This window comes from Armigeres subalbatus, chromosome 1 (assembly GCF_024139115.2).
Source record: "Armigeres subalbatus isolate Guangzhou_Male chromosome 1, GZ_Asu_2, whole genome shotgun sequence".
NCBI classification, from domain to species: domain Eukaryota; kingdom Metazoa; phylum Arthropoda; class Insecta; order Diptera; family Culicidae; genus Armigeres; species Armigeres subalbatus.
The window spans coordinates 217,568,584-217,592,891 of record NC_085139.1 but is presented as its reverse complement, the minus strand read 5'-3'; the positions used below and the strand labels follow the sequence as shown (position 1 = coordinate 217,592,891).

Genomic DNA, 24,308 nt, shown 5'->3' with positions numbered 1-24,308 from the left:
TCTGTCTCCTGTGTCACTGAGAAAAGAAAATGAAAATTGGGGAATGGCTTTTCCTCCCACTAAATAAAACGCTGGATTCTTAAGTGTCGTTTGCAACTTAGGGTACGATAGGGTAGGTTAGTTTGGAATAAATGATCGGTACCGCTTCGTAATAGTGGCGTAAAAACTTCAAAGAAGTTGATTCGCCATTACAAAGCATAGAGCATCTTGTTTACTGCATTTAGCCTTTGTAAGCCTCGCACCATCTTACTCTATTTATATAGCAGTGCCACAAACATACCGTATAGAGGCAGCAGAAAAATCACGTTGCCAATTTCAATATCGCTCAGAATTGGCTTTCGCTTCAGTGGAGACGTTTTCAATTTTGCCAATTCTTCGGGAGTTCAAACACAGCCTTCTATTACAATTGCCTCACCATTCAGTGTCCCAATCGCTCCGAAATGGAACGAAATTGAATGTAAAAGATTCCCAATGTTTGCTCACTCGTTCCGACACGTGGAGGCGGATACGCAACGAATATCCTGGTATTCAATTCGGTTAGCATTCGGTGTGGGGCAGAGCTGTCAAAATAGTTGAAGCTTGACTTTTGGATTGCACAGGAAAAACAGGGTTATCGGGTCATAGCTAGGGACAACGAACCGTTATTTGTCCGTTGCTGGTTGCTTGGTATGTCTGTGAATGAATTTTTTTTTCAACAAAGTTTATGTTCGGGCCAACTGAACTGAACGACGACTGTTGGGGAAAATTTCGCAGTTTTGCTCGATTCGCTGGATTACTGATTGTGGCAGTCAACTGACTTCAACGTAAAAAGGGTCAAGGCAGAAAGGGATGGGTGGATCAGATATGTTAATCTGTATATATAAAATTGAAATGGTCTATGTTCGAATCGGCTGGATGAATTTTCTTCATTCCTTCCGATGGGTTTATATAATATTTATATAATATTTTGTTGCTATTCCACTTTTTCTATTCTAATGCAATTGAGGCAATGAAATTCAAATCTATTTTAGACACTGAACAATTGCAGCTGAACATGCATTCGCTCAAAACATATCCTTGGCCAAATGTGTGGTCAATCATACGTAGTTCAAGAAAACGTATAAAATCGATCAGTTTTTCAAATATTTTATTATGGGTATGAAAATTTTACTTAGAATTTTTCTTCGAAAAATCAAAAATGTTTTTGTTGATTCCGAACGATTTTTAATGCATCTTTTATCTTCTATCTATCTATCCATATATCTATCTATCCATCTATATAAATATATATAAAACTCAATGTTTAAATGTTTGTATGTATGTTTGTATGTATGTTTGTATGTACATTTGTATGTATGTTCCAGCATAGCTTCTGAACCCTTTGGCCGATTTCAACCAAATTTGGAACATACATTCTTTATCTTAAGGACAATCCACATGGAATCCATAACTAAATATACTCGCGTTTTAAAGGGCAACGGACAACTATCATTTTTATAATTTCAGCTTTGCTGCTTGAGTGTTTTCAGATTTGGATTCCGTTATGATTGCCCTTAAGGAGACGATGATAGGAAGGGTGGTGTGTTTTTTTGAAAAGGTGGGGGGGCGTGAGGGGGAAGGGTATTCGGCCAACCGGCCTTTCCTCATACTGACCAAAATGGTCAGTTCAATATTTTCGCTCCAAATTAGTAATACGGGTATCAAACTTCAACAGACAAGACAAGTAGAGTTAAGGTACCCCGGGGCAAGTGGGACCTAAAAAAACGCTAGTTCAGCTAAATTGTTAATGCATGCTTAGAAAACAGGGTATTTAAGAACATTAACCAAGGATACATAATTAAATGCTTCCATTGTTGAAGTGTAGAGGTGTTGGAAGCCATTTATTCAATTACAAAAATATTTTACCTTCATGACCCACTTACCCCTTCAAATGGGGCAAGTGGGACCTATTCTGTTTTCTACTGTCGAACGAAACTATTTTAAGGAATGTAGATAGACTGTTAATATTATTTCTGAGCATAAGTATTTTCAGATCATGGATAGAGATTGGTTGCATGTCGGACTTTATTTTTGCAAGAAGAAAGGGATTATAATGTTAGCAGATATGAAAACAAGACAACAGCCGATTTACTGTTTAATTGGCTCTTGTCTTGTTTTATATTAGCTTACTTTTGTACCAAATGTTTTAGGTGACAAGGATAAGCAAATATTTGTCCACCTTATAAATAAATATTTCTCTGTTTAGAACACAAATTATTATATAAATCAGTACTTCGGAAGAAACGTTTTTATTCATGCGATGCGCGGTGTTATTAATTTGTAACAGAACAAAATAGCCAATTTATGTGTTACGCACTTTTTTTATCTGAGAATCTGAAGCGAAGTTTGAAAATAACAAAACATAAGACAAATCCTGTTGACCTATTGTAGAATAAATAGATTATTTGCATTGTAAACGGAAGACTATTGCATCATAGTTATAGCCATTGCTCTTCTTCGTTCGGGAGATAATTTACAGAATGCAAAATACACATTTGATAATTAAATGTACAATACTTTTTAACATCGAAATCAAACTGCAACTGATTCAGATCCATATGATATATGAATGACGAAGTTATTTGTTACTAGACAACCATCTAAAAACAGTTAAAAAAAAACTTTTCGGAAATGTTGTACAAATATGTCTCACTTGCCCCATGTATGTTAAAATTCAATGGCAAATGAAAATTGCAGATTTTGGCTTTAATTAAAAATTTCAAATCGTTTTCGATGTCACACAATTATTTAATTGCTCAAAACATTCTCTTTCCACATCAATGATAAATTTAGAAACGACTATTTAGCTTGAAATCCATTGAAATAAAATAAAAGTAATAGATTTCCTGGGTAGTTTAAAGTCATGATCAAGCAATAGCATTAGTATGGTGCCTTGAATGGTTTTGCCCCGGGGTACCTTATGACATTCGGAGATGGTTCTGGGGACATTGGCCTCCCAGGGGTCAGTTCTGAGGCTCTTGAGGAAGTCTCCGGAAGCATCAAAATTGGCCATTTGGCAATATGGGTATCAAACTTCAGTATTTTGCAAGACCAGTGCAGTTATGACGTCCGAAAATATTTCAGACGCATTTTCCACCTTGGGTTCAGTAGTTTCGAGGCCCTCGAGGAAGTCTCTGAAAGCATCAAAATCGGCGATTTTCGAAATGTCACAAGCTATGGCAATGTGGGTATCAAACTTCTACATTTTGCGAAACAAGTAGAATTATAACATCCGGGTATGATACTGGGGACACTGGCCACCTTGGGGACAGTACCAAGGCTCTTTTGAGAGCCTCCGGAAGCGTCAAAATCGACCATTTTCAAAATGTCACAAACGTTGAGGGTCCGAAATGGGTATCAATCTGACCTCAGTGTGACATTTTGGAAATGGCCGATTTTGATGCTTCCTGAAGCGCCTCTTAGAGCATCGGAACTGACCTCAGGGTGGTAAATATCCCCAGAACCATGTCCGGATGTCATAATCCTACTTGTCTTGCAAAGTGCTGAAGTTTAATACCCATTTTGCCATAGTTGATATAATTTCGAAATTTTTCGATTTTGATACTTCCGTAAGCTTGCATAAGGGCCTTAGAACTGACATCGGGATGTCCAATATCCCCAACAACATAACCGGATGTCATAGTCCTACTTGTCTTGTAAAATGCAGAGCAGGAACAGGTGTCACCATGATTTTTGGTTCTGATATGATCCCTATATATCAATCTATAGAAATGGTATAAATAGGGACGTAATAAACGTCATTTTCTTGGAGTTGGACCACATCACAAGTCCCAATATGTATTCTGAATTGCGAGATCCGTACGAGCAGAACAGTGATAAAACCAGGCCGATACGGGTCAAAATCAATTAATAATATAATATGGTTTTTCAATCAATAATATGGTTTTTCGATCCGTATGAGGAAAGACCGGTTGGCCGAATACCGTTCGGCTGAAATGCCGTTGAGCCGAAGGCCACTAGGCCGAAAGTTGTTTGGAAGAATACACCATTTGGCCGAACAGACTATTAGGCCGAAGAGGTCATATAGCCGAATAGGTCATTTGGCCGAATAGGTCATTTGGCCGAATAGGTCATTTGGCCGAATAGGTCATTTGTTGGCCGAATAGGACATTTAGCCGAATAGGACATTTGGCCGAGTAGGATATTTGGTCGAATAGGACGTTTGGTCGAATAGAACATTTGGCTTAACAGGACATTTGGCTGAATAGGTTATTTGAGCTTGAGCTTGAGCTTGAGCTTGATTGACTGCTCGTAGTTGCTACTCCATTATGACCAGATCAGCTGTTCTTGCACAGGGAACCAACAGATGTTTGCTTGGGACTAGCACACATCTTCAATGTACAAGTACTGGTGATCTCATTTGTTAGGTCATACTGGCGCCTGCCACGTCAGAATGCAAGTAATGTAAGGGAAGGGGAGGAAATGATGATGCAATCACTCGCCCACTGCAAGCCGAATATACCTCTGCACTTGCCACGAGTTCATGCGAAATTTGTTGGAATTTCTGGGTTATGTTGGAGAGGCAGAGGTCCGTCTTGGTTAACGAGCTGCCAATGTGATAGATAGGAGAAGGTAACTGATGGAATTTCTAATTGGATGTAGGAAACGAGCTCTATAGATTACTGTTAGAATACTCAAGTTTAAGGTATAGGAATAGTAATGGAAACGGTATGGAAGTCCATTTCCAGTTCTAGCGATTGCTATAACATGGGAAATAAAGAGAAAGATACAAAGTAGGAGGATGGAACGGACCTGGGATTGAAGCCACGACCTCCTGCGTATGAGGCAGAAGCAGTAGCCATATGACTACCAAGCCCGCTTCGAAACAAGAGAGATCACGCACTGAACTGATTAATTTTATTACCGGCCGCACAATGCAGAACACAATAATTTGGCCGACCGCGCGATCGTTCTGCTGTCCGAAACATGAGTGATGACGCACTGAACTGATTAATTTTATTACCGGCCGCGCAATGCAGAACACAATAATTCGGCCGACCGCGCGATCGTTCTGCTGTCCGAAACATGAGAGATCACGCACTGAACTGATTAATTTTATTACCGGCCGCGCAATGCAGAACACAATAATTCGGCCGACCGCGCGATCGTTGTGCTGTCCGAAACATGAGTGATGACGCACTGAACTGATTAATTTTATTACCGGCCGCGCAATGCAGAACATAATAATTCGGCCGACCGCGCGATCGTTCTGCTGTCCGAAACATGAGAGATCACGCACTGAACTGATTAATTTTATTACCGGCCGCGCAATGCAGAACACAATAATTCGGCCGACCGCGCGATCGTTCTGCTGTCCGAAACATGAGTGATGACGCACTGAACTGATTAATTTTATTACCGGCCGCGCAATGCAGAACATAATAATTCGGCCGACCGCGCGATCGTTCTGCTGTCCGAAACATGAGAGATCACGCACTGAACTGATTAATTTTATTACCGGCCGCGCAATGCAGAACACAATAATTCGGCCGACCGCGCGATCGTTCTGCTGTCCGAAACATGAGAGATCACGCACTGAACTCCATTTGGCTGAATAGGTTATTTGGACGAATAAGTCATTTTTACAGTTAGAATTGAGAAATAAGAAGTGAGACGTCTTACTACTCACTTTTCACAGTGAAAAGTGTGAAATGAGGAATGAGAAATGAGACGTCTCTCTTTTACCTCCTCATTTCTCACTTCTCACTGTAAAAAGTGAGAAGCGTGAAGTGAGTAGTGAGATGTCTCACTACTGTAACCGTTCGCGAATTGTTTCGATGTGATTTTAAAACACTGGCTTAAGCGCCACTCTCGAAGAGAGACCACCGGTCGTGTTCCCTATTTGCCCGACTTTTCAGACCCTTTACCTCTGGGAACTCTCGAACGGTCGCTGGCTCTAAAATTACTTACGCCTAATATTTACTTCCCCACTTCCCACCTACCTGAACTCGCTCAACCCACTGAAAAAAGAACGGAAAGCAACTTTCGAAGCCAACTTTTAAACTGTAGCCACGGCAAACGCAATGGGAGTGAATTTTCCCAGCCCTGTGAAACGCCATACAACTAAAACTCAAGCTTACAAATTACTTAACGGCATTTATTCTCTAATTCGGGTTGGACGTATCGGTACGGAATGGAAAAAGAGAGCTAATCATGGCCATGAAATTACAAGCTCACATACCTGCGCAGGTTTTTACTTCTCGATGCACTGATGCGGCCGATTGGCTTTGCCGCAGATGCTGCAGATTGGCGCGTAGCGATGGAGGTCGAGCTCGAGCGATATGGTCGAAACTAAAGATGCGGAGGGAGTGGCGGCTGGACGGAAGGCTTCCGATTTCAGAATCGAGAGTGTGACATTAACCGGAATAACCTTCCCTCAAGCTAGTAGCTTCCTTTCCCTAACGACCCGGCTTCGCGTACCTTTCCGGTTCACCGAGCGAGGACTAAAAGGAAGACTACTAACCGTCGGTTCGGGTTCGGTCCAGCGTACGATTATTGGCGACGTACGGGGACCGCACTCTCGGGAATGATCCACGGGAATTGGCTTGGGGATCTTACCTTCGACGGTTGATTGGCGACCGCCGAGTTCTCGTTTTTTGACGAGCGACTTCACTCCTCCTCCGTTTAACTACCTTTACAGGCGGGCCTTGACGCACGCTCGAGCTCTCGATGTCCGTTGGACGAAATGGCGGGCCCTGTAGACGCCACACGTATTCCCGTACCCGGCTCCGGTCGAATACACAAAATCCAGACCGTACCAAAAAGCGCAGTGCGCTGGAAAAGTCCAACGCAAATTCGTTTCCTTAACAAATACTTTACATTAAACATTAAAATTCGTTTTACCTTTTTGTACGTTTCACTAACTAACACGGTGTTCGCGGAATTCAAAAAACACGTCCTAATGACGTCTGCTATGTTAGCTGTTAATTAAGAAATTTTATTAAAATAGACACAGAACAATTCACTCCAATCACACTTGACCTTTTAGTCAAACTAGCCAAAATCTATATATGTATATAAAAACCAATCTATGTATGTATGTTTGCTAACTACTTCTGAACCACTTGGCCGATTTCAACCAAATTTGGTACACACATTCTCTATCCTCAGTTAACAAAGGCGGGATGGTCATTTGGAGAAGGGGAGGGGTTGTTGTTAGTTGTTTTGTTTTGAAAACGAACAATTTTGTGTAACTTTCAACTTCCAGGACCGATTTCAACCAAATTTTGTACACATATTCACTATGAGGAGACGATCATATGGGAGGGTAATTTGGGAAAGGGGGAGGGGTATTGTTCAGAAAACGGGCAATTCAGAGTAAATTATGAACCCCTGGACCGATTTGAACCAAATTTGGTACACACATTCTCTATCCTAAGGAAAAGATAACAAAGGGGGTGGGATGGTCATTGGGAAAACGGGAGGGTAGTGGGATAGGTTGTCTTTGGAAAACGAGCAATTCAGTGTAACTTTGAACTCCCAGGACCGATTTCAACCAAATACTGTACACATATTCACTATGAGGAGCCGATCATATGGGATAGTAATTTGGAAAAGGGGGAGGGGTCTGGAAGGAGGAGTATTGTTCAGTTAACGATCAACTCAGTGTAACTTCTGTACCCCTTTGCCGATTTCAACCAAATTTGGAACACACAATCTTGTTCTTAAGAAGACGAAGATAGGGGTTTGATCCCTTTTTCAAAATCAGTCAATGTTTTCAAATGAAATCTGCCTTCTTTCATTCAAATAATGAAGTAGGGGTAATGACGGCTTTGGTAGGTTTTGTTCTATTATTGGCAGGGGGTTTTTTTATGACTGATTATGCTCAAATTTGGCCCAAACATTCTTTGCATATCAAAGAATATTGTGGCCAAATTTCATAAAATTCGGTCGACAAAAACCCCCTTGCCAATAATAGAACAAAACCTGCCAAAGCCGTCTGTTCCCCTATCAATTAGAAAAAAAAACAATTATCCTGTTGACCAATTGGTTTATTCATTTTCCGATTGTGAACAAAACTCAAATCGAACTGGCAACTCCGAGCAAGGCCGGGTACATACAGCTAGTCAACCTTAAATATTGAAAAACTTCGTAATCTACTCGCAAACACTTCTAATCGCCAGCCGACAACCACTTAGCGAAATGATCGAGTTCTTGTCTGAATTTTATAAAGAAACTTATCCTTTTGAAAAGTCGTCAATTATTTTAAATTTGCGCCAAATAAATTTGAAATGGCGACAAAGAGTGTGCGCCTTCGGTGAGTCGATAAAAACGAGCACATGAGAACACTACAACAGTACATGGTCAATTTCTATTTGGATAATAATTTAGTCAAGACACAAACCTCGTAATCGACATACAACTAAAAATTCAAATTTCCTTTCGTCCGGTTTGCAAATTATTTACGTAATGTAATGTTTCATTATTTAATTAATTCCAAATAATTTTAATTAATGATTTTACTTAAAAAGAGAAAAACGTCATAAATTCTTATTTTGACTTAATCAAAAATTGATCGCAAAAACGTGAAACGTTACACTACTCACTTCGCGCTTCTCACTTTTTACAGTGAGAAGTGAGAAATGAGGAGTGAAAAGAGAGACATGTCACTACTAACTAAGCGCTTCTCACTTTTTACAGTGAGAAGTGAAAAATGAGGAGTGAGAAGTGAGACGTCTCGATACTCACTTTTCATTTCTCAATGCTCACTGTAAAAAGTGGGAAGTGAAAAGTGAGTAGTGGTACGAATCACTTCTCATTTTGCACTTCTCACTTTTTACAGAGAGAAGTAAGAAATGAGGAGGTAGAAGCGAGATGTCTCACTTCTCACTGTGAAAAGTAAGTAGTGAGACGTCTCACTTATCACCCCTCATTTCTCACATTTCAAAATTTAAATAGGTCATTTGGCCGAATGAAATTGAATATAACATGAAAACCCTGATTATCCTCCTAGCGGTGTTGATGTCTTTCTCGTGCTAAAAAGCTAAAATATATGAGCGAGTGTTTTTTGATTATTTGAATATATTTTTTATCAACACCATCGCTGAAGAAATTGTATTTTATTTTCTGGGTAGGTCACATTTCATTTGGTATCTGACGCATGTCAGTACATACACTTTCTCAAAGGGGTATGAGGTTTCTGAGCCCCGGGATACAGCCTGCACGGCTTACTAACACCCAGAATTCAACACCGAGATATCTCACAGTGTATTTCTTTTGGCAGAACAAATTTCAAAAACCAGCCCACGGTCTAGTTGATCATGTATGTTCGTGTACACGATATTTTAGAATGAATCATTCCATACGGGGAAACCGAATGAGCTTATAAAATTTTAAAATAGACCTTTTTGAGTGATTTTTTTATAAATAAAATTTCAATATCAATCGAAGTAGTCGCTAACAATATAATTACTTCTGCATGTAACGTAAAGGTATAGGGCACTGCACGGAAAAATCTCTTTCTCTTTCGTTCTCCATAAATTCTGGCATTTAGTGGCCTTGTTGTTTTCTAATTCCTTCGCAGCGAGAAAGAGACAAAGCAGTCCATGCAATTCGATATCAATGAATCGCCTGCTTTGAGCGTGCTTACAGCGGCACACTAGGAGTTACCTTTCGGAAATCAGTATGGCGAAAAGCATCTAAGGTTTAATATCTCGAAAATAAGCAACTTAATCGAAAAAATATTTGGTAGGCGTAGTAGCAGACGCCTTCCTACATAACTGGTACCAAATAGATTTTCGTGAAAAGCTTCTGCTGTTGAGAAAACCCGCGTTAGATGTCTTTCACCATACAAATTTCTGGCGGTTAACTCATGCTGGCTATTTTGCGCATATACGATAGCGCCTGGATGTGACAGCGGCGAGTAGAAAATCAGCATCTGCCAATAATTCATTATCACTGCCATCGGGGTCTGAGAGGTGAAAACGCATTTCATCGAACTTTGTGGCGATCGACCTTTCCAGTTAAAATTTTTAATTCGCTCAATGAATTATTGGCAGTGGCTGATTTTCTACCCGCCGCTACCACATCCAGGCGCTATCGTATATGCGCAAATAGCCGGCAAGAGTTAATCGCCAGAAGTTTGTATGGCGAAAGACATCTAACACAGGTTTTCTCAACAGTAGGAACTTTTCATGAAAAACTATTTGGTACCGGTTATGTAGGAAGGTGTCCGCTACTACGCCTACCAAATATTTTTTCGATAAAGGTGCTTAATTTCGAAATATTTAACATTAGATGCCTTTCGCCATACTGATTTCCAAAAGTTAACTCCTAGTGTGCCGCTGTAAGCACGCTCAAAGCAGGCGTTTCTTTGATTCTTTATTTTATTTAAGGTCAACTTTCCCAAAGAACCCATATTTTTTTAAACCTCTCTATAACTATTTTGGAAATCGAAAAAAAAAAACAAAGAAGGGTTGCACGTGTGAGCCGGCCTAACAAATTCACCCGATGTTCGTTTAAAATCGGAACAATCTTCAAAAACCCAGATTAATCCACCTAGCGGTGATGGTGCCTTTCTCGTTTTCTTTCGAGTGAGTAATTTCTACGCACTTTTAGTGAAAAAAAAGTATTTTGTCCATAACTTCTGAGCCCATAGTCCGATCCGGAAACAGGAAACAGGAAACAGTGGGACCGGATTCTGCATCGAACTGCATCGAAAACTTGTTGCGAGCAAATCGGCCTAAAAATAAGTGAGATTTTTTTTATGTAAGGAAAAATGTATTTTGGCCATAACTCCGAATCCCATAGTCCGGTTCCGCCAATTTTCAATACGAAACAATGGGACAAGATTCCGCGTCGAATGGAGCTTGTTGCGAGCAAATCCGCTAAAGATAAGTGCCTGAAGAATGAGTGAGAATTTTGTGTGTGTTTCTCATGTAAAAAAATCCAGATTAATCCACCTAGCAGTGATGGAGCCTTTCTCGTGAGTTATAAAAATAGTATTTTGACCATAACTTTTGAGCCCATAGTTCGATATAACCAATTTTCAATAGGAAACAATGGGACACGATTCCGCGTCGAATGCGGAGCAAATCGGTTAAGGATAAGTGCCTAAAAAATGAGTGAGAAATTTTCACGCGCTAGTTTTTGATATAAAAAAATTGTATTTTGGCCATAACTTCTGAGCCCATAGTCCGATATGGCCAATTTTCAATAGGAAACAATGGGACAGCACTATGCGTCGAATGCAACTTGTTGCGAGCAAATTGGTAAAGGATAAGTGCCTGAAAAATGAGTGACATTATTGCATAGTTTTGCACACACACACACATACATACATACACACATACACACACACACACACACACGCACACACGTGCCAACTTGAATCCATGGGGTGACGCCTATAGGGTCGTAATGGCCAAGACACGTGGGGCGATGGCCCCTACTGAGCGGTCTCCAGAGATGCTGGAGAGGATCATCGCGGGGCTCTTCCCACGTCATGACCCAAGCCCTTGGCCTCCCTTTGTGGAGCTGCCAGGAGCCAGGGTGGCCGACGAGGGAAGAGTAACTGTGGCGGAACTTGCGGGGATTGCACAGTCCCTTAGTGTAGGTAAGGCGCCAGGACCGGATGGTATTCCGAACCTGGCCATCAAAGCGGCCATTGCTGAGGCTCCTGAGATGTTCAGATCTGTCATGCAGAGATGCCTGGACGAGGGAGTCTTCCCTGAAGCATGGAAAAGGCAGAGCTTGGTCCTATTGCCAAAGGCGGGAAAACCACCGGGGATCCGTCGGCATATAGACCAATATGCCTGCTTGATACGGCGGGGAAGGTGCTCGAGAAGATCATCCTCAACAGGTTGTTGATACGCACGGAGGGTGCGGATGGTCTATCGAGTAACCAGTTTGGCTTCCGAAAGGGTAAGTCGACCGTAAGTCAAGCGTAAGAGGAGGGGAGCTCGCTATTGTGCAGTAGTGACTCTCGACGTGATGAATGCTTTCAATAGTGCCAGTTGGGCAGCTATTGCAGATGCGCTCCTGCGTCTTGGAATTCCCGAGTACCTGTACAAGATTCTCGGAAGCTACTTCCAGAATCGAGTACTGGTATACGACACGGAGGCGAGTGGGAAGTGCGTTGACATAACCTCAGGGGTTCCATACTGGGTCCGGTGTTATGGAAAGTCATGTACGACGGTGTCTTGAGGTTGAAGTTCCCGGTGGGCGTGGTAATCGTCGGCTTCGCTGACGATATTACGCTGGAGGTCTACGGCGAATCGATCGAAGAGGTGGAGTTGACTGCAGCCCACTCGATCGCAATTGTGGAGGAGTGGATGAGTTCCAGGAAGTTAGAACTGGCTCACCACAAGACTGAGGTGGTTGTTGTTAACAACCGAAAGTCGGAGCAGCAAGCGGTGATAAGGGCAGGCAACTGCACGATCACCTCTGAACGCTCAATCAAACTCTTGGGGGTAATAATCGACGATAAGCTCACCTTTGGTAGCCACGTCAATTACGCCTGCAAGCGTGCCTCCACAGCTATAGTGGCATTGTCCCGGATGATGTCCAATAGCTCTGCGGTTTATGCCAGCAAGCGCAAGCTTCTGGCTAGCGTTGCTCTGTCCATACTAAGGTATAGGGGGCCAGCTTGGAGCACGGCCCTGCGTATTAACTGCTACAGAACGAAGTTAGAAAGTACGTATAGGCTCATGTGCCTAAGAGTTGCGAGCGCGTACCGTACCGTGTCGCACGATGCACTCTGCGTCATCACCGGTATGATGCCTATTGACATCGTTATCGGTGAAGACATAGAGTGCTTTGAAATGCGCGGCACGAGAGGCATCCGCAGGACTGTCAGGTTGGCCTCAATGGTCAAATGGCAGCGTGCGTGGGACAGTTCCACTAAGGGTAGATGGACACATAGGTTGATACCGGAGATAGGTACGTGGGTCAAGAGGCGCCATGGGGAAATCACTTTCCACCTGACCCAGGTCCTTACAGGCCATGGTTGCTTCAGACAGTACCTACACCGGTTCGGACACTCGGCCTCGCCTGAGTGTCCGGTGTGCGTTGGTTTAGAGGAAACGGCGGAACACGTGTTGTTCGTGTGCCCGCGTTTTCGCACAATGCGTGACCACATGCTTGCCACATGTGGTCTGGACACTACCCCGGACAACCTAGTTCGGAGGATGTGTAAAGATGAAGTTGGCTGGAACGCCGTTTTATCGGCTATCGTCCAAATCGTCTCGGAGCTACACAGAAGGTGGCGCGTGGACTCGAGGGATGGCTAGTTCAGGCGCAAATAAGAGGTGGTCCAAGGGTTCGGAGTCGGCTTCATGGGTCATACCGGTGCCCTGTGGTCGAACTCGATCCTTTTATCGAACAAGTGGCCGCGTGAAAAACAACATGGTATCGTCGCTTTCGCGGCGTCGGTCATCTGGCGGGTACCGAGCCCGAGGACGGAAAGGGGTCCTCGTCAAGGCTGGCTGGTGCCATGGTGTTCTTCTAAAAAAGCGAGTCACGATGTTCGATGCTGCAAGGACGCGCAGCTAACCTCGAGGGTGCGTTATGCACTGGCCCCCCTTTGAAGCATTACTTTCTGGTTGTACCGAAGGGACGATGGGCTTGGCGGCAATAGAAACGGTTTAGCTGGTCGGGGATGCAGTCCTGCCTCCCTCATTGGAGGTGGCCCCTAACCCAGCACTTCCTGGTCAACCCAGGATGTCTGTTGAGCAGATTCCCCCTCCATTGTTTAGGAAGAAAAAAAAACACGCACACACAGACATCACCTCAATTCGTCGAGCTGAGTCGATCGGTATATAACACTATGGGTCTCCGGGACTCCTATAAAAAGTCCATTTTTGGAGCGAACATATAGCCTTTACGTATACCTTATATACGAGAAAGGCAAAAATATAACTTTTTCGATTTTAGTTTTAAATTAATTCCTCTGTAATTGGCACACTCTAGTCTGTGAAAATGACATTACTTAATTAATGTATTCCAAAGCATAATGTGCCTTCTTTTAATCATTCGTACGAGCAGAACAGTGATAAAACCAGGCCGATACGGGTTAAAATCAATTTTAATATGGCTTTTCGGTCCGTATGAGGAAAGGCCGGTTGGCCGAATACCGTTCGGCTGAATGCCGTTGAGCCGAAGGCCACTAGGCCGGAAGTTGTTTGACCGAATATACCATTTGGCCGAACAGACTATTAGGCCGAAAGTTATTTGACCGAAGGGGTCATATAGCCGAATAGGTCATTTGGCCGAATAGGTCATGTGGCCGAATAGGTCATTTGTTGGCCGAATAGGACTTTTCGCCGAATAGGACATTTGGCCGAGTAGGATATTTGGTCGAATAGGACGTTTTGCCGAATTGGACGTTTGGCCGAATAGAACATTTGGCCGAATAGGACATTTCGCCGAATAAGTCATTTTGCTGAATAGAACATTTAATGTCCCTTTCGGCCAAATGACCTATTCGGCCGGATCACTCGTTCGGCCAATTGACTTTCAGCCAGATGGGTTTCGGCCCAATGGTTTGTTCGGCTTAGTGGCAATCGGCCAAATGTATTTCGGCCGAACGGCCTGAACGGTAGGATGGTATTGCATCAAAATGTAAAAAAAAATATTTTTGGTGGTGAGGTGAGTAGTGAGACGTCTCACTACTCACTTCGTGCTTCTCACTTTTTACAGTGAGAAGTGAGAAATGATGAGTTAAAAGAAAGACGTGTCACTACTCACTTCGCGCTTCTAACTTTTTACAGTGTGAAACGAGAAATGAGGAGTGAGAAGTGAGACGTCTCGCTACTCACTTTTCATTTCTCACTGCTCACTGTAAAAAGTGGGAAGTGAAAAGTGAGTAGGGGTACGAATTACTTCTCATTTTGCACTTCTCACTTTTTACAGTGAGAAGTATGAAATGGGGAGTGAGAAGCAAGATGCCTCACTTCTCATTCCTCATTTCTCACTTCTCACTGTGAAAAGTAAGTAGTGGTACGTCTCACTTATCACCCCTTATTTCTCACTTTTCAAAATTTGAATAGGTCATTTGGCCGAATAGAACATTTAATGTCCTATTCGACCAAATAACCTATTCGGCCGGATGACTCGTTCTGCCAATTGACTTTCAGCCAGATGGGTTACGGCCCAATGGTTTGTTCGGCTTAGTGGCGATCGACCAAATGGCTTTCGGCCGAACGGTCTGAACGGTAGTATTGTATTGCATCAAAATGAAAAAAAAAATGTTTGGTAAAGATGAAATTCCGGTTCTTGACAAAAAAAAACTCCGTATTTTTTGTTTTTTTTTTTTGCAGTTTTCCTCTGAATAGAAATAGAAACCCGATCGTTCGAGCATAATGTACAGTGTTTGGTCTCAACTGAAATAGAATATTACATGAAAACCCTGATTAATCTACCTAGCGGTGTTGGTGCCTTTCTCGTGCAAAAAAAAAACTAAAATATACGAGGGAGTATTTTTAGTTATTTAAATACATTTTTTATAAACACCATCGCAGAAAAAAATGTATTTTTATTTTCTGGGTAGGTCACATTTCATTTGGCATCAATGCAATACTGACGCATGTACGTACATACACTCTCTCAAAGGGGTTTGAGGTTTATGAGGCCCGGTATCAACGACTTACTAAAATTACCCAGAATTCAACATCGAGAAATCTCACAGTGTATTTCTTTTGGCAGAACAAATTTCAAAAACCTGCCCACGGTCTAATTGATTATGTATGTTCGTGTACACGATATTTTAGAATAAATCATTCCATACGAGGAAAGCGAATGAGCTCATAGAATTTTAAAATAGACCTTTTTGAGTGATTTTTTGCCTTTCTCGTATACAAAGTATACGTAAAGGCTATAGGATCACTCCAAAACCGAAATTTTGATATAAGGCTCGGAGACCTATAGTGTTATATACCAATCGAAACTAATTGAGGTGATGTCTGTATGTGTGTGTATGTATGTGTGTATGAAAAATATGAGAAAATATGTAGAAAAATATGAGACACACTTTTTGGTACTTCGCATTATCCGATTTGCGCGCAACAGATTGCAATCGACGCGGATTGTGTTCTAGTTGTTTCCTATTGAAAATTGGCACGATCGGTCATTGCATTTCAAAGTTCTTAAAAAAACATTGTTTTTTGCCAAATTTTCCTTTTTCAAAGATTGCAGCAATGCATTCAAATTACCGCAAATGGATATAATTTGTTGGAAAAAGTAAGATCTATCCCCCTAAAGTGCAATTTTGAACTTTTTTTGGTGTTTTTCTTATTTTTCAAATGTGCTAGAAAGGCTGCCATCGGGGTCTGAGAGATGAAAACGCATTTCATCGAACTTTGTGACGATTGCCCTTTCCAGTTAAAATTTTTAATTCGCTCAATTGATTCTTTATTTTATTTAAGGTCAACTTTCCCAAAGAACCCATATTTTTTAAGCCTCTCTATAACTATTTTGGAAATCGAAAAAAAAACAAAGAAGGGTTGCACGTGTAAGCCGGCCTAAAAAATTCACCCGATGTTCGTTTAAAATCGGAACAATCTTTAAAAAATATAACTTTTTCGATTTTTGTTTTAAATTAATTCCTCTGTAATTGGCACACTCTAGTCTGTGCCCTTTCTTATAGATTGGGCATATGAGGCCATCCAACCAGCCGGCAGGCAGTTCTTCATCCTCCCATATTTTCTGGATACTGTGCTGGATTGATTGATGCAGCTGCACACTTCCGTTTTTGGGAAGCTCGACCGGGATCTCGCCCTTCCCAGCAGCTTTACTGTTTTTCAGCTCGTTTAGAGCCTTCTTAACCTCGCCCAGCGTTGGTGGTTCCACAGCTTGACCGTCGCCGACTAGGTCCCTCCTGCTCCTTAATACACCTTCATTTTCACCGTTCTACAAATCTTCGAAGTGCTCCTTCCACCTAGCTGCCACCATAGTCTTGTCTGTCAGCAAATTCACCTCTTGGTCATTGCACATGGCAGGCACTGGCGCAGTCTTATGCCGCACTCCATTGACAATTGCGTAAAACCTTCGCATATTGTTTCCATGTTCTTCTGCGCTTCAGCAATCACACTCTCTTCGTGTTGCCTTTTTTCTGAGGTGAATTCGTTCCCTGTTGGAACGGTACGAGCCACTAGCATTCGACTCCTAGCAACGTTTTTCTGGTCCGTCATTCGCTGGCACTCTTCATCAAACCAACCATTTCGTTGGCGTCGCTGTGCAGTGCCCAACACTTCCTGCGCTGTTGTAGTCACAGCTTCGTGGATATGTTCCCACAATCTGTTGACGTCGCCAGATCCGGTAGCATCTCCTATCCGCTCGTCCAGCTTCTGGTGGTACTTTTCAGCAACGTGGACCATACATCTGTAACATCCGAGAAATGTCGTCCGTCGACCAGCACGTGGTCTATCATTCGGATATTGCCAGGTGTGTTTGCGAATATTCTTACTTACTGCTTATTGCCATCCCTCTAGCAGCAGCAAAGGTTACAAGTCGCAGACCATTATCGTTGGTAGCGGAATGAAGGCTTTCCGTACCAATGACAAGGCAAAAGAAACTTTCTCTTCCGATCTGCGCATTTGCATCCCGATGACAATCGTGTGTTGTGCACTCTCCGTAGGCCTTATCAAGGCTCTCATAGAACTCATCCTTCACGTCATCAGACTTATCGTTCGTTGGGGCATAGATGCTGATCAAGCTATAGTTGAAGAATTTGCCCTTCATTCTCAACACGCAAATGCGGTCGTTTATCGGCTTTAACCGGATAACACGCTTCGTCTGCTTCCCGATCACCATGAAGCCAACTCCTCGTTCTGCTCTTTTTTTATGTCTTTATTTGTGTGTGTTTTTTTTTTAATTTTACATTAAGTTTAACACAAATCCTCGTTCTGCTCTGTCACCGCCACTATAGTAGATGTGGTACTTGGATTAAGTGTTCGCGATGGGATCCGCCGCCCGGAATTCACGTTCTCCAGTTCTGGGCCACCGTATATCCTGGATTACTGCCACACACACGCCGATCTTCTGTAGCTCACGAGCCAGAAGCCCAACATGTGCGGGTTCATTCAAAGTTCTCACGTCCCAAGATCGACTTTCGAATGGTTGTCCTTTATTCGTTGACGGGTCTGTTGCCGTTGAATCAATCCGTTTGCTCTACTTTTGCCTTTCTTGATAACTGTAGAATCTTCGGTAGGCTACCTCACCGGGGCTGCCTTCTCGATGCTGACACGATGTAACATGGTGTGCACAGTTTAGTTTAGAGTCCGTCGCTGGCACTCGGACGATGATCATTTGCCCCTAACATGGAGAACAGACGGTGGTGTGAGCCGATCCTGACATGCAGAACAGAACAGAGGTTAGTAAGATTTGCACTTCCGAAGAGGAGCAAACCCCCCCTTCCCTGTCAGCATACGACCATAGTTCCCACCGGGGTTGGTTACCCGATCTTCCCTAAGGTTGCTCGTATCCCGGCCAGGACCATGAGGAGGTAGGGATAGGAGTTGCTGTGTAAGAGGCTAAGGACCACGAGATGGGGTCTATTTTATTCCTTCAGGTACGCGAAGTACCAACGGTACACTTTACCCAGCATTTGCCGTGCCCCGCTATGTGATATCCGATTTAAAATGGGTTTGATTATAAGAAAATAAAGGATCTTTCAATCGATGACGGCAAATTGTTGACTCCCAGAAGCCCTCTTTGAATATAGTTTCATGCCAATATAGAGAACCACCAACCTTAAGTATGTGCGTTTCAAATGTGGTATACTCAATGCGTTGTAAATCTATATGGACCAAGTCTATCGAGCTTTAACTAGCCATGAAGCCTTCCTAAATGCGAGTCTTCTGACCGGCTGTTTTTTTTTTCACACACACATTTCAAATTCTAAGGACTTTGAATCACTTCAACTTGACTTTTGTAGCCGTTGGATATTCCCAAATTGTAAGGCTAATTTAATCCGTTTCCCACTTATCTCTTTATCCGCAGAAATACACGTGCTGCAAGCAATCAACAACGTCCTAAAGGAACGCCATGAAATCGAATCCAACTACAAGAACCTGGCATTAAAGTTCCGAGACATGCAAGAGGAAGAGGCCCACCGGAGGGCGAAGGTTTGCAGTGTTTGTGAAAGCCCATCATCCCAGCCTGGGTGCACTAACAGTTTAAGTTCGTTTCAGTTCGATGAAGTACGCAAAACGCAACTGGAAGAATTGCAAGCCAAAGGTGAGGCGCTCTGCCGAGAGAAGGCAAAACTGCAACACCAAATCGAACACGTCACGTGGCACCTGGAGGGATGCCGACGAAGGCGACCCTGCTTGGCACGGTTACCGGAGAACTGTCCGCTCAAGGGGGATGCACCGAGCTGTTTGCCACATTCGCCGGAGAAATTGAAGATTATGGTAAGGGACTGTTGAGAATGTGGTTTTGCAACAAACATTTACCTTCACTTATCATCAGGCAAACATGAAGAGCACCGCAGATCATCTAGTCAGAGGAATCATGGACCTACGGAAGAAGATTCACATTGTCCAGGACAAGTTGGAACATGAAGTGGCGGTTGGTGATAGAAAAGCATCTTTGAATCGATAACCCCATATCCCATTTATTTCACAGCGAAAAAAGGAAATGGAAAAGAAGCTGTCCGAGTTGCGGAAGCAGATTTGTCAGCACAACAAATGTATGCAACAGGCTGGTCATCGGGAGCATGCTCATCATCACGCTCATCATCATCATCATCATGGAGGTGTGGGCGGTGGCGGCGGCGGAGCTACCGGTGGAGGAGGTGGTGGACATGGAACCACCTCCCTGCCTCCGATCAAAAACTGTATGACAGCCAAATAGCAGCGGGCCGTTTCGGAGTACGTGAAGGGACATCATAGGCAGAAGCAGAAACCAAAGCACCAATGTCCTCACGTGAACTACGTCAAACTGCCCCGGCCGTGTTCAGGCGGGTTACCGTGAAATAATTTCTTAGAATAGTGGAATGTGCTTCATTAGCAGTTGATTTGCCCGAAATGAAAATGGGGATTTGTTATGAGATTGTCTGTGAGCAGATTTGGATTTTGTTGTTTGAATATGAGTTGTTGTACAGTGCATCAAATGCGAATAGTTTAAATTGTTATGTAGAACAATGTGTATTTGTTTTGCTGATTTTGTTCTGCAAATTTTAACAATGTAATATTATAACATATGTATAGTTATGTTTGCAGCATATGAAGTAATATTCATAGCTTTTAGCGACATTTAACCTACAGTAAACTGCCGTTACCAAACGCGTACTATTCGTATAAAAATGAGCTTATCCTACTAAGTATCTATAGTTGCATATCATTCCATTAATAAACATTGATTATCAACGAACGATAAGACTTTTAGATTTAATTCCGAAATATTATACACCCAACTGGCGGTTGTTAGATTTTCTAACAATTATGTATAAGAATCTACCAAAACCTGTAAGGTACACTGGGGGAAGTGGAAAAAGGGGGTAAGTGTAAAAATCGACTCAAAAAATGTGGAATTGTACATATTTTACAGTTTTTACCACATCATAACATTATGTCAGAATATACTTTGATGCTCACACAAATACTGTGTTGAAATTTGTATAATACATACACTAACACGGTTAACACATGAACTGTAATTTAAGGTTTCGCGAAAAGTTGATTTTTGCATTCATAAAATCAATTCTTATTTGCACCAATTGTCCCTTTTTCAAGTGAATTTATATCACAGGTGACCATTATAATATAATGAAACTAATCCCATTCAATTGGTAGTGGTTTGTACCAAGAATGGAAATAATTCAAAGATTTTACACTTACCCCAGGTATAAAACACTGCGGGGGAAGTGGATAATGTTCTAATTACGAAATTTTTGTCTATCCTCCAGGGTTTATGTCGATAGCTGTGAATCTTAATATGTTCCCTCTTTGTTATCATTGTGATTCCAGTGGTGATTGGACTAATATAAATGAGAAAATGCCTGATTTATCCACCTATCGGTATTCATGCCTTTCACATGTTTCGCTTATGAAAAAAAATGTATAAGAAAGTCAAAAATAGCACTGATAGGTAAATATATTCTATAATTCACATTTATGTTTATTCATAGCAAGTTTCGCCGTTGAATGCAATTTTTTTTGCGAACAAATTGGTTAAGAACAAGTGCTTAAGAATAGCTGATAATGTTGTATGTGCTTTGCGCACACACGTACATACAAATACGCACATACAGACATCATCTCAATTCGTTAAACTAAGTTGATTAGTTTATAAGCCCCATTTTTCCTTTAAAAAGTTCATCTTTGGGGCGAGCATATAGATTTTACGTACACTTAGTGTTCGAGAAGGCAAAACCAGCCATCCTTTAGCTATTACGAGAATTCCCTGAGGATCTATTCCGTTAAGGTAATGAAAATATTCCACAAAAGAAACTCAAAGCAATTATCGTATTGATTTTAGTTATATGTAACTACTCATCACTATTGAAGGTCAAGGTAACATGGGTTTTCCACTTACCCCATCCCACTAGGGTAGGTGGAAAAACAACTCCTAATTTTAAAATCTAGGTATTTCCATAAATTTCAAGCGACCAAAATGGTATGAATTACCGCACAGTTGGTGCAAAATTGACTGCTTTTGATAGCCCATTTTGATTGAACGCATTTAGATCATTTAAACTGGTTTTACACTAATTCAAACATGCACTATCGATTTTTCCTTTTCCACTTCCCCCAGTGTACCTCATAAGATCTGGGCATATGCGAAATTGTTAGATTCTTATACAAAAAATGTAAGAAAAGCTTACAAAATTGTTAGATTCTTATACAATATTTGTATAAGAATCTAGCAATTTCGCATATGCCCAGATCTTATACAGGTTTTGGTAGATTCTTATACATAATTGTTAGAAAATCTAGCAACCGCCGGTTGGGTGTAGGGACTTATAGTGGTGTGTTCCCGTGGTTCAATTTTTTTTTCAAGTTTGTTTTTTTGGTAGGCTTAGGCGTCTATAACACTTTACGGGGCCATGGTTCTTTGTGATATATACAATCAATATCATTATATTTTTCAGTTAGTAAGAGAGGGGCTAAGGATTTGGGATCAGGGAATTTCAGCTTCCCGACAGGGACGATGTGGCGTGTCATCGTGCTCGAGGAATGGTTCAACTGGGATCGTCTGCCGGATGGCAAGAGCTATGATGCTCTGCGGAGCAGAAAGCAGAGACCAAATAAAAAAAAAATCTGAAAACTCATATTGTAAGCCTCTCGGCTGCTCGGACGGAGTTGTAGGTAGGAACTTGTCGAGCACAGGGTCGTTAATGTAAATAGCACCGTTATTCTCACTCCAACACCCTTCACTTACCTTAAGCAGGAGCAATTAAGCGGAAAACCTTGCGGAGAAACCAGCCAACCGGTTCAAGTGACCAAGGTGGACTAGAAACGATCGAGGTAAAGGTATCTTCAATGTGGACTTCCAAGACCAAGGCTTGAATACCCCTCTCAGGTACGGTAACGAATCAAGCAAAAGGAGCAATTCATACAGAATCAGGGAGTGCGTCTTCTAAATGACCTGACCACCAAAATTATCTTACATAATTAACATTTTATTCGCCCTTATGGCATTTTAGAGAGACAAATCAGTGGTGTACTTGCGCGTGTTGATGTTGCTGAGGATGACAAAGGCTACGATGGTGGTGGCACTGGTGGCTGGCATATCGGCGATTACTGGCGGTTGCGGACGTTCTCGGACTGGCTTGGAGGTTCGTTCAGTGGTTTATCGTTCGAGTGTCCGACCACGTCGGACTGTGTGGGCCAGCGGCCGAGAGAGCACGACGGTGGTCAGGGAACGGTGGTGGCCTAACGTTCGTCCAGCGAATTGTCGACTCCGCTTCCACTTTGGCACGATGACGGCTAGCGATCGATGGTCGTTTGTCTGTTTGTCTACGTAGGCCTGCGACGAGGCGCGAGAGCGGTGGGCGACGGCGTGTCTACGTGTCGGAGGGCCTGGATTGCTACACGAGTGGTGCGATGGCGGAAAAGCGTCGGTTTGGAGGTGGCCTGCTACCCGATAGGCGCGATGGCGGATCGTGACGACTGTGGTCAAACGTCGGAATGGAGGTGGCCTGCTACCCGATTGGCGCGATGGCGGATCGTGACGAAGCGTCGGTCTGGAGGTGGCCTGCTACCCGATTGGCGCGATGGCGGATCGTAACGAAGCTGTAAAGCGTCGGTCTAGAGGTGGCCTGCTACCCGATAGGCGCGATGGCGGATCGTGACGACTGTGGTCAAACGTCGGAATGGAGGTGGCCTGCTACCCGATTGGCGCGATGGCGGATCGTGACGAAGCGTCGGTCTGGAGGTGGCCTGCTACCCGATTGGCGCGATGGCGGATCGTGACGACTGTGGCCAAACGTCGGAATGGGCTGGCCTGACGAGCTTCTCTCTGGTCCTTAGCAAGGCTTACCGATGTCACTGAGGAGTAGAAATAACTTCGGGGCCAGTCCCGAAGTCACAAAAGAAAAGAAAAGGCCCGGAAGCAGACACGGGCCTGTTCCATAGCCGTTAATACACCGGATTTGTCTCTCTATGTGCATACAATACCACTTTCACCACACAATGCCTTACTAATCACACAATAAATTACCTTTTCTTCTTGGTTCTATTTCACCTATTAAAGGTGGCTTGATTTTTTTCCAAATGGCGAAACTATAATGCTGTTTCACAAAGAAGTTGATTTAGTTGTATTACTTTATAATTTTTCTTCTTACGAACCGTGGATAGGATGGTTCAACAGCACTTTAACTATCCAATAAAGAAGAACACCCACTGACTTAGTATAAATCACATGCAATTTAAATTATTTTTTTCCAAATTTTTCACTAGTACGGCGCGCACTACTTTCTTGGCAGTCCGTATCAAAAGAAGACCCAAAAGACCTCGACAAGGTGGTTTTAAGATTTTTTTTAGCTACTTTACTTCTCACTCTCACGAAGAATCGAAATATCTCTCGGTCCTTCGTGACAGTTGGCATCACTTCCGCGCAGGGTATTCACACGGCCAACAACGTTACGGGTGGTTGTCCCGACTCGAACCACGAAAGGTACAGTGAGGGTGAGAATGAATGAAACGAATGCTGTATTTTTTTAACGTTAGTGCCGAATCTTTTCATTTTAGACAGCTGGGATCGCCACCAGTAAGGCTGTCCTACTATTATTATTAGGGACGGACTGGGCTTTAGGTTCTTACTGGCGTGGGGGACGAGACATGAGGATGCTTGTGGAGGAGCCAACAAGTTACAAAATTGGGACCAAC

General features: G+C 42.7%; 1 protein-coding gene across 2 annotated transcripts in view; it reads left to right on the top strand.

Annotated features, from left to right (window-relative positions):
• Window positions 1-20,306, top strand: part of LOC134210935 (ERC protein 2-like) — a 36,777-nt gene extending 16,471 nt beyond the window's left edge. The window contains exons 2-5 of one of the 2 annotated variants that reach the window (XM_062687394.1): window positions 18,976-19,100; window positions 19,167-19,388; window positions 19,447-19,545; window positions 19,603-20,306. In XM_062687394.1, the coding sequence (XP_062543378.1) occupies window positions 18,976-19,100; window positions 19,167-19,388; window positions 19,447-19,545; window positions 19,603-19,830 (674 nt within the window). In that variant the 3' untranslated portion in view covers window positions 19,831-20,306. Of the gene's footprint in view, window positions 1-18,975; window positions 19,110-19,166; window positions 19,389-19,446; window positions 19,546-19,602 lie in introns of both variants that reach the window. The other variant, XM_062687386.1, reaches the window with a different exon arrangement.
• The last annotated feature ends 4,002 nt before the right edge of the window (window positions 20,307-24,308 follow it).